General features: G+C 36.1%; 1 protein-coding gene across 1 annotated transcript; it reads right to left on the bottom strand.

Annotated features, from left to right (window-relative positions):
* Positions 1–623: 623 nt before the first annotated feature.
* Positions 624–11,124, bottom strand: arrdc1a (arrestin domain containing 1a). The gene is made up of 8 exons (XM_084413795.1): positions 10,919–11,124; positions 5,565–5,675; positions 5,426–5,476; positions 4,119–4,273; positions 3,851–4,033; positions 2,271–2,447; positions 1,537–2,044; positions 624–1,316 (listed from the first exon to the last, which is right to left on the bottom strand). Exons 1-8 carry the CDS (start codon positions 11,034–11,036, stop codon positions 1,279–1,281), a joined length of 1,341 nt encoding a protein of 446 aa, XP_084269921.1. The 5' UTR covers positions 11,037–11,124; the 3' UTR covers positions 624–1,278.
* Between the last annotated feature and the right edge of the window lie 838 nt (positions 11,125–11,962).

Below are 11,962 nucleotides of genomic sequence, written 5' to 3'. Positions count from 1 at the left end.
CACAACGTTTAATTACACTTTAAGCATTTTCCTCCCATAGAAAACCATTATAAGAACGCTTAATGTGGCTTAATGCAGATTAGAATGTCCCCTTATGTCGAAATAACGAGTTATTATGTCGAAATAACATAATATTATGTCGAAATAACATAGGCTATATTATGTCGAAATAACATATGTCGAAATAACATATATTATGTCGAAATAACGACTTAATATCTCGAAATAACAAGATAAGTTTTCTTCTTTTTTTTCTTTCTTCAAAATGCGGTTCAGGGCTTCCATTGAATACAGCCTGAATATAATTGCTTCCAGAAATTATTTTTGGGGGTGCTATGGTCTTTCTTGGGGGTGCTGAAGCACCTGCTAGCCCCTCCCTAGCGCCGCCCATGGGTACACCTGACAGCTTTAAACAATACTATTGTTACTTAGCAAGGTCTACCATCCTGTTGCTTTACCTTTGTCACTGATCTTCAATCACCACCTATAGAAGGCTTAAATGAAGCCTATCAAAGATTTATTTCAATGTCACAAGAAACATCATTGATTCATTCCCATTCTGTTTAGAAGTACATGGGTTTTCTTTCTTCAGTTATTGCAATTCAACTCAAATTTGCATGACATTGATTTTCAAAAGAATTTTATTAATCTGTACATACTACATATAAATGCAAATCACTGCTTAAATACAAAAACTTTTTAACAATCAAGTAGTGTGCAATAAAATTGTCTTGAGGGGAAAATACTATCAAAGTCAGAAAAGAATAATTAAATACCACAGAACTTTAATATATTCAGTAGTCTCATATAATGAGGATGATTAGTGTATCCAAACATGGTCTATATATGAAGTTACAATTTCAATTAGAACTGGATCCTTCTGTAGCTTATCAGGAACAAAGAAAATTAAAGCCTGAATATACTAATAAAAGCAAATATACCTTGGAGGTTGTGTGATTGCAAGCATGTCCAAAACGAAGGATAGTCTAATAGAGTATAAAAGAGTACTTAATACTCTTCCATGATAAAACTCCTAAAAAATGCAAGAGGCAGATCTAATTTCCAATGACAAAAATGAAAAGATTTTCCAACTGTTTGGCATTATAGCTGCCAAACCACATCTGAAGGATTACACCAGGTCTAATATCAGAACTCAGAATTTGTATATTTACACATTTGGTTCAAAAGTGCTTGAGGTCTGCATTTATTATGAAGTCACAGGAGTGTTATGAATGGTTTCAATGTTTTTCTCCCTTCTTCCTTTGGTTGGGTAACATCCTATGTATTGAAGCTATCGTCATAAGAAGGTGGAGGTTCTGTCAAAAAAAAAATCAAATCAAATTAATCATCGGGTAACATTGAATGATCACTGAAATATATTAATCATAGAAATTCTACATTTTAAATATTAAAATGCAAAACTAAGACCTGTTTCACATTGAGATTTTATATGATGTGATCCACAGACTGAATCACATCATAGAACTAATAAACATACAACTATTCAAATGTTTCAATGGAATGATTTTCCCATACCAGGTGGATATGCTGAACTCCTATAGTTTGGAGGCAAGCTTGCTGAATTGGACATTTGATTCCTGTTTGTGTCTTGAGGGCTGGAGGATGAACTCAATGGCAGTGCTGATAGGCCGTTCTGTCTCTGTCTGAAGCTGAGTCCAGGAGCGTAGCTGAATGCATTAGGGGACACTGCAGCCTGGGAACCTGACTCAATCTGTGAACTCTTTGTCTTTTCCCCGTTGTAGTTAGCCACACCTGGGAGTTCAGGGTACAGATCCGCTGGAGGCGCACTGGGGGACGCTGCGTAGCAGCTACGAGGCCTAGGCTTGGGTGCAGGTTTTGGTGGCAGACTGGGAAGGGGTGTTTCAGCGGGAGCAGCAGCAGGAGAAGGGGCAGGGGTGGGGTTGTTGCGTGGGGCTGGCATGGGTGGATCCGGCCGGGAGGAGGAAGGCAGAGTGGGATCCACTGCGACATTTCCAATGTAAATGGGCAGAGTTAATGACACCTCTGGGTATTTCAAATAGACCTGAAAAAGCAGAAGCAAACATGCAAATGACATTCATTGAGAGGAAGGAAGCAGGAAATACCAAATGCATTTTGCATGAACATCTGATAAGATGCATCTCTCTGATATGCATGTTGCCAGTGATTGTGTACAGCCACCTATTAAATGCTCACCAATGGAGCGAAACACTTACAGGACTCGCCGTACACTACATTATGTTAACGTAATATGCATAACAAAAACTCACCTGAATGTAGTAGCAGATATGGATGAGGTTTCCATCAGTCAGGGAGGACTGATGAAGAGTTGGCACAATTATCTGCTCTTTCCATACAGTTTTATTCCCACCCTTAACTCCAGGTCCTTCAACCTCCGCTACTGCCCGCAAGTCATATGTCGGCTTCTTGGTATTATACGTCACTTTCTGAAACGAAAAGATGAGCAATATACTATCATATCATGATACTGACCACAGATGTAACTGCATATTCAACCACAACCATTGATAAACCCATATCAGTCAACAACTAATCCGTGGCGGCACGTCAGAGGCGGCAAGGGAGGCACAGCCTACCCAAAATTTTGAAGGAGGAAAAGAAGGACGATTTAATGTTCATTTAAAATTCCCAGTCATTCATATAATTTCATGTCTTGTTTGCAATTTCACCATTATAACACCATAAAATATCACTGAAGTCAGAACCACCACTGCTCTTCACCGATCGGAAAACTGCTAAGGTGAGTCTGAGGGGATAGAGAAGGGGATGGGAGGCAAATCCATAGCCAATCACCATTTCACTTTCAGCAGTTAGAGAGTTGAGAAAGAAAAAAGAAAAAATACACAGCAGAGGAAGCTAGCCTCCCTTGGTTTATCAACCAATCATTGTAGAAACAAAAATTACGTGACATTAGTTTGATTATGTACCAACTACCTTATTTATGTACAGAAGAGATACTAAATATTTGATCGCCAACAAATTTACCAATATACCAATCGAACAGCAGCTACAGATGAATTATTTTATGTCTAAAAGTGACCAAAAAAGCCATTTTAAAGCAGCTAATAATAATAATATAAGAAATCCTCAAAAGTGGATCCCCAGACTTCAATTAGTGTGCCTCTGTGCCTCCTCCATTTTAAAATCCAAGAGCCACAACTGCTAATATGAATAATGGGCGGACGTACAGTACACTACCGGTCAAAAGTTTGGGATACGATTTTTTTAATGTTTCTGAATCACTTGTACTACTCAACAAGACTGCACATATGTTCTCAAAAATACAGAACAAGAATTTTTTTTATAAAGTCATTTATTTTTGCGATGGCAAAGCTTCATTTTTAGCAGCCATAACTCCAGTCTTCAGTGTCACATGATCCTTCAGAAATCATTCTAATATGATTCCAATATCAAGAAACATTTATTATTATCAATGTTGGAAACAGTTGTGCTGCTTAATATTTAGGATTTTTTTGATCAAGAGAATGTTCTAAATAACAGCATGTTTTTTTTAAACAGTGTAAGAAATGTTAGTTTATTTTAATACATTTAATGCATCTATGCTGAATAAAAGGTTTTTTTTAAACTGACCCCAAACTTTTGAACAATATTTATCCCCCTGTAATAATACTGAGCACTGCTTTTACACTCTACATTGAATTATTGAGCTCATTGAAAACATTTAGTTTGTAATGTAGTTTAGCTTCTAATGCAGAAGAGAGTTTAAATATTTTTTGCCTTGTTTATTGTTATAATAGGATTCATAATCCAAATCACTTGCCGTCTACGACAGCAAAACACAATCAACAAGTAGTTAGTGTCATCTTACCTGCATTAGACTGGCAACCACATGGCCTGTTGACTTCTCAGATTTGTTTTCAATCTCAGCGGACACTTTAATGATCTGTCCAGCGATATACCCTCGCATGTCACTCTCAGCACTTAGCACCACTGTCCCATTCTTCACAAGCATGTATGAGAAATTCTTGGTTACAGAAGATGAGCTAGGTTCCTGCACAAAGCAAATAGTAATGTAAATCACTGGCACTAAATAACAGAGCATGAATCATCTTTGGAGGTCTGTGTTGCACACATACCTGTATACCAGGTACTTCATTCAGGTTGACTGTGTACAACATAGAGAATGGCTTCTCTATCTTGTAGTCTTTTGCAAAACGAGGAGTCTCTATGAAAGCCCGAACTCTGTATATAATCCGTCCGTAAGGCCCTTCAAATGAAGCTGGAGCAGCAGCTACAAAAGAACAATGAATTCATTTGGTGACTTCTCACAACTAAAGTTTGGGCTTTTTGCATTACAATAATGTTCTTTTCAAGCAAAAGATTTAAAAAGGTGCATTATGCTTTAAGCTCAAATATTTTTAGCAAAAGGCTAATCCCACAGAAGCCAACGCTACAGCGTGACAAGGCATGTTTCTCTAAGAATGCTTTTGTTCTTTTAGGTGGAGCTGAAAAGTCTCCCATAAAAGAGGAACCGCAGATGGAGGTTTCAAATAGCAGCCGAGCAGTTCCAGACACTAGATGGGCTAGCGAGTGTCTTAGCATCACATTGTGAAAAGAGTGAATAAAATGAACAAATATTAAAGAATCCAATTTAACCTCTAGCTCTGTAACAATTGACTGGCATTATCAGAAATTCCAGCTCTTAGCTGGAAAGGGTGGGACTGCACTGGAAATACTTGTAAAAAAAATACTTTGAAAAATGTAATACAACTAACCTAAACATTGGGTTAATATTTAATACTATTAAATGTTTGCCCTTTTCACGGATACATTAAATTGTGCAATAGTGACTATAAATGCCTTTACTGTGTTACAAAAGATTTATACTTCAAATAAAAATGCAGTTAGTTTAAACTTTCTATTCATCAAAGAATCCTAAAATACATTATCACAGTTTTCACAAAAATAATAAGCAGCACAACTGTTTTCGACTTTAATAATAAGAAATGTTTCTTGAGCAGCAAATCAGCATTAGAATGATTTCTGAAGGACTGGAATAATGGCTGCTGAAAATTCAGACTTGCGATCACAGAAATAAATTACATTTTAAAATATATTAACAGTTGTGTAAAATTTTTATTTTACTGTATTTTTTTTTTACTGTATTTCTTTCAAAAACATTAAACTTTTTAAATGGTTCATCCACGTATAGGACAAAAATGTATTCCTATTCGGAACTGAAAACGTATTCCTATATCCGTAAATTCCTATATTGGGTGACTCACATTTATTAGGTCATGATTTTTTAGTTATACAAAGTTTAGTTTTTTTTTTTAGGCTTTGTTGTTCTGTTGCCGAGGATAAACATAAACAGTGGTTAAACTGACGAATCTTGAAGGAATGCAGGGCGACAGGACAGTTCAATTACAAAAGTGTGTCATACCTGGCAAGAGAAACTTGAAAGGAAAACTGTGCTCGCCCTCTTTCAGAGTGCCTGGGAAACAGATGAGGGAGAATCAGTAAGGAATTTGAACAAGCATCCTGCCATTTAATCTGCGAGTAAGACCATGCCCCCTGTGTACCTTTATCTGCTATTGAGACTGAGCTGCTGAAGTACTGCTCCTCTTCTGTCCAGTCAGTGTCATTTGATTTGCTGGTCACTCCACAGAAGCCCTGGCAGTTCACTTTGATTGCTGATTAGGAAATAAAGACATAGGTCAGTCAAAAGAAATATGCCTACATCGATTCTAATTATAATACTGTATGCTAAAAATGACGTTTCAATTAACAAGAAATGATCAGTGCATGAGGATATGCTGAATTCTTGGTAACAGCTATTTAAAGGAACATGTCATGGATGTCAGCAAAATGACGACTGGGACTGTCTGGCACCAAGATGAGAGACTTGTTCCTTGACTCTTGACAGCAGGATGTTGCATTAACATTCAGATTGCCATGGTAACGGACAAAAACACATTAAGCATACACAGTCAACAGGGGAGGTCTAGAACACACATAGCAATGACGTTAGCAAATTTATTTACTTCTCATTTCTCAAGAAATGTTTTGCAACCTTCAAAACATTTCTACATACATCTTACAAGGCTAGCAACCCTTCAATTGCTACAAAATGCATCTTACATGACGAAATTAGCAGCAGGGCAAAGTAGATAGGTATTGCCAGTGAATTTCTTTTGTAGAAGAAAAAATTTAACATGTAACGTATTTTATTTTTTATTACTTTTATAAAAACACATCAGTTCAGTAAATGCAGATAAATATAATTCCTATTTTGCCATAATAGCCTCTATAAAAACGTGTGTGTGTGTATATACAGTGCAATGCATAAGTTAATACACCCATGCTAAAGTTGACTAAAAAGAGGAATAAAAAATCATATTTTGGAAATTGAACTTAATGCCTTAATTTAAAAAATTAGGAAAAATCCAACCTTTAAGGACACCAATTTTCTTTGTGAATGAATAATGTATCGTAAATAAATAAATGCTCTTCCTTAAAATACATGGTGCATAAGTTAGTACACCCCTATGTTAAATTCCCATAGAGGCAGGCAGATTTTTATTTTTAAAGGCCAGTTACTTCATGGATCCAGGATACTATGCATCCTGATAAAGTTCCCTTGGCCTTTGGAATTAAAATAGCCCCACATCATCACATAGCATTCACCATACCTAGAGATTGGGATGGTTTTATTTCAGTTAGCCTAAAAGCTAGTTTGATTGGCATTGCTCTCAATATATGTATATATACACACATTCCTCCATACAGAATCTCTCCAGATCCTTCAGATTCCCAGATCCATGTTGATGCTTCTTCTCTTCAGTTCACTCCACTCATCAGGTCAGGGAACTGGGACGGTCATGGCAGAAGCTTCATTTTGTGCTCCCTAACACATTTTTGTGTTGATTTTGATGTTTGTTTTGGATCGTTGTCCTGATGGAAGATCCAACCACGGCCCATTATAAGATTTCTAGCAGAAGGCGTCAGGTTTTGATTTTTTATCTGTTGATATTTGATAGAATCCACGATGCCGTGTATCTGAATAAGAAATCCAGGACCTCCAGCAGAAAAATAGACTCACAACATTAAAGATCCAATGGTATATTAAATTGTACACATGGGGTACTTTTTATTCTTGTGTGCAACAAACCCATTTTTGGTTTGCTGCCAAAAAGCTCTTTTTTTTAGTTTCATCTGACCACAGAACCCTGTGCCGTTTGAGGTTCCAGTCGTGTCTGACAACTGAATATGCTGGAGTTTGTTTTTGGATGAGCGAGGAGCATTTTTCTTGAAAACCTACCGAACAACATGTGGGGATGTAGGGGTTGTTTGATTTTTTTTAAAATAGGTTTTCTGACCCCAAGACTCAACTAATCGCAACTCTGCAATTCTCCATCTGTGATTATTGAAGAGTCTTTGGCCACTCAAACTTTCCTCCTCACCGTCCATTAAGACAATATAGACACACGTCCTCTTCCAGGAGGATTTGTAACATCTTTAGTTGATTATAACTTCTTAATTATTGCCCTGATGGTCAAAATGGGGATTTTCAATTCTTTAGCTATTTTCTTACAGCCACTCTCTATTTTGTGATGCTCAACAATCTTTTGCTGCACATCAGAACTATATTCTTTGGTTTTACTCATTGTGATGGATGATTAAGGGAATTTGGCCTTTGGCCTTTGTGATTCCTCATATTTAAACTCCTGTGAAACAAGAAGTCATAGCTAGACAATTTCATGTTCCTAGTCACCCTGGTGTGCTAAAAAAGGTAAATATTAATGGGAATATACTTCCGAGATATTTTATTCATAAAAAATGATAGGGGTATGAATAATTGTGGCCAACGTGTTTTGGAGAAAAACATTTATTTCATAATGTGATTTCCCCCCCACTTTCAATTCTTTTACTTCAATGAAAGGTTAGATTTTTGCCAATTTTTGAATGAAAGATCAAAAGGATAAACGATGCAGATTTATTTTTTACAGCCATCTTTGATCATATTTACCAGGGGTATGATTAACTCTGAGCACAACTGTGTATATATACTGTGTATACACATGTGTATGTGTGTATATATATATGTGTGTGTGTGTGTGTGTGTGTGTGTACATACATATATATATTTTGTATACACACATATATTATATACACGTGTGTCAACGTATAGTCAACATTTGAAGTGGATCAAAAACTTTCAAATAATACATGAAATTTGAACAATACCCGTTCTTGTTTTAATGAACCTTTTTGATCCACTTCAAGTGTGTGTGTGTGTGTGTGTGTGTGTGTGCGTGCGTGTGCGTGTGCGTGTGTGTGTGTGTGTGTGTGTGTGTGTGTGTGCGTGTTAATCGCTATATTCATTTCTGCCAGAAGTTGGGGACTTGCCTTTCTAGATTAGCTCTTTGTTGAAAACTGTTTGTTTTTTTGTACATTCATATTTTTCATATTAGGTATGTTTTCTCACTATGTTTTTTCTCTGTCTCTCTCACTGTCTCTCTCTCCCTACCCCCCAGACGCACACTGAGTGCTAGTAAGCAGAGATGTTACCACAGATACACAAGCAACCATGGGAAATATGTCAGAAGAGACTCTAGAAAGAAACTGGGTGAACAACAACATTTGAAATCTTGAGATTTCAATCAGACTTAATTTAAAAAGAAAGAGTAGTACTAAACTGACATTCAAGAACTGATGTGGGTGGAAAATTTTGTCCAACCATAAAAAAAGCATATTTAACCCACCTGAAAAGAGGGCAAAAAAGGGCATTGCTCGGGTTAAAAAAAAATTCTAAACAATGAACACTCAAACAGTTATCGTTTCAAATACTGTCGGCTGACTTCACTTTTCCATGAAGTTGTAATGGAGACTATGTGCGATTGTTATTCTTGTCGTCCTTGATCCGGAATGTGAGCAAACCAGTCCGGTGAGTAGTATCAACATCTCAGCTCAAACAACAGACCAGCCCCAAACCACTGACAAAACCACATGACTTCTAGCTCAGCATAACTGATACTGTTACTTTACGTGTGAATTTATATTTGTCATTGTTATTATATTTGAATGATCATCTGATCTGACGCATTTTCAGTCTTATCACATTTGCCCAGTTCACAAGAGTTCTCAAAACCAATGCACTTTTAATCATACTTCCTTGTTCACATTGATTGATTGATTTATTTACACAGTAAGAAATTATGTCAGCCTACTGCCTATAATTTTTTATATATATGAGATATATATATAGCCTATTTTTTTTTTTTTTCAGAGATATTTCAGCTTGATCCAATAGCCAAGGCCCAAAGCACAAGTCAAACAGTAGCTGCATTTTCTTTATTGACAACAGATTTCGTTGGTTACTTTCATATTAGTTTTATGGGTGTATAAACAAGTCAGTGCTGTACTGTATCTGCATAATACATATGAAAAACACATTCAATATATGCGCACTATGCTTTTGGAACTGAACAGCAAGTAACAAAGCCTTAGCCTATACTTTATCAGATAGCTCTATTTATTTATACTACGTGCTATTCTGCACATACATAGTAATTCTTCTGTAGTGTAATTATGTATGTGTTATTTTTTATTATTCACTGTTTTGTCAATGCAATTCTAACAGTAGAGACATGCCAGTATAGTATACTATAAAGTCTTCAGTACTTTTAATGCAGAGCTGAATGTGGTGTGCAATTATCAATACAATACAATTATCAATATATATATATAATTATAATATAATAATTTATAATATATATAATAAAATGTCTTGTCCTGTAAGTGTTTTTATAAGTGGAAACCTACAATCGAATTTGTAATTTCTCTTAATGACAACAACAATGATATTTTTGATCATTTTTGGATAATAAAGAATGCATAAAATGGCTTGACAAGCGCAAATGTCAGTCTAAGTCTGGGCAGGACATATTGAAGTCTCTTTTCCCACTAGTCTAGTGGGATCATTTCTTCACATATATCAGGAAATCAGAGCAGATTTATACTCTCCTAATAAAATATCATATTTAAAGAGCAATATTGAATATGTTAGGCTTAGCCATGTCAGGATATCAGACCTTAACATGAACAGGTGTAGGCCTACTTAAAACAGGTGGTGGGTTCAAACATGCATTATTTACCAGGCAGTCTGACCAGAAGGCTACTGCAGCAAACTGCATTATGGTAGCCTACTGAGTCCAGATTGAAAAACTGATTTGTTTAACAATTTAAAGGATGTTTAAATGTCTGAATGATTTGACGCGCTTTAAAAGGCTTAAGACATAAATAGCCTATGCAAATGGCTTGTTCGGAAAAACAATAAACACCGCAAAGTAGCTGCCCATGCGTTACAACCATTTGTTTCTTCACACTATGTTAAGTCCTATAGTGCCTAACTTTTACTTAAATACAGGTCTTCATGTGTTATTTTCTCAGTCACGGTTTCAAAATTCTTAACCTGATATCCGAAACTGCGATTGGTTCACCTGGCTCGTTATCGAAGTAGATCGAGATTACACATTTAAAGCGTGTTTATAAACATTTATTATTACCAATGTCCTTAAATAGAGTAGCCTAGCCTATATTTACACTCGGTTTCTGTTTTTACGGGAATTTAGGAGAACTAATCCAATAGAAACGAAAGCGCTTAGAGATTTAGGCACCATGTTGGTATGTCAATAAAATATCCGCAACAAGTTTCGCTCGAGTCGACGCCAGTTTCAGTCCTCGTTGAGCGAAGACAAAATACCAACTATAAACGTCCGAGCGTCCATGAAAACAACCAGTGGGCTAACATTTACGTCTGATACACAAGTAGGGTGCTTTAAAGTGTAAACATGTTAAGAAACTTTTTTTTCTTTTTTTTTAATCCAGTAAAAACACAAAGGGTGGTTCCGTGTGCGATCATTGCTTTACCTACCTTTACATGGTATGGGCTGTGCAGTTGAGATTTTCAGAGTTCCAGAGAGGGATTCGCCGGGACTATAAGTCGTTTTGTTGTTATTAAGAGTTATTTCGAATTCCTGAAGCTTTCCCATTCTGTTCTCTATCCACCGTGAACAGGTGGGTGCGATTCTCAATGAATAAAGGAAATGCTTTACCTGTTGCCGTCGACGTCACGCACCTGATGTAGTGACGTCACTCGGAGTCATGCGGTTTTCAACAAAAACATTAAAAAGCCATATAAAAAACAAAAACAAACTAACCAAAAACACTGAGCCATTATCCTGCAATGGCACTGGATGTTTCTGTGGAGATTTCTAGAACACTGGACAAAATTATAGTAGGCTATACTTTGTTTGGAATTCTAAAACTCAATAAAAAAAAAAAAGATTATGATCGGTCCATGGGGGATTTAAGGACTTTTCCACTCTTAAACTTTTAGTCAAGTCTAGCCCTAAATGTCATTTATGCTCTCCTCCTATTTTTGACTAAACTAATCTATTTGTTGACCAATGTTTTTCCAGTAGCATGTGAAAAAAATTACAAAAAGTAAAAACGTTTTTGGAATAATGTTTAGTGATATAGAATGGGAAGATTTTCAAAAACTTTTTTCAAAAACTGTTCCATTTTATTTTAAATAATTAATCTGCTAACTTGGGAGGTTATACCGGTTGATAGAGTAGCCTATCCATGTCACACAGTAAGATTTAGGATTTTGACCATATACCTCGCAGTCAACGTCAGTGAGCTATTTCGCCACAGGGTGTCACTGTGGCCTCAACCATTCGCCTTCGCTTACTCTGAGCTCGATTGCTATGTCTGAGGTAAACCACGCCCTCCTCATTACCCTACGCAGGAAGAAATGTAGGAAGAAATAAATGAAGAAATAAATAAATGTAGAAATACATAAATGTATAACTAAATAAATGTAAAAATAAATAAATGTATAAATAAATAAATGTATAAATAAATAAAAGAATAAATAAATAAATATGGAAAAAAATAAATATATACATAAATA

This window comes from Rutilus rutilus, assembly GCF_951802725.1.
Source record: "Rutilus rutilus genome assembly, chromosome: 7".
NCBI lineage: Eukaryota > Metazoa > Chordata > Actinopteri > Cypriniformes > Leuciscidae > Rutilus > Rutilus rutilus.
The sequence above is the reverse complement of the archived record's forward strand: the minus strand, read 5'-3'. Positions and strand labels throughout refer to the sequence as shown.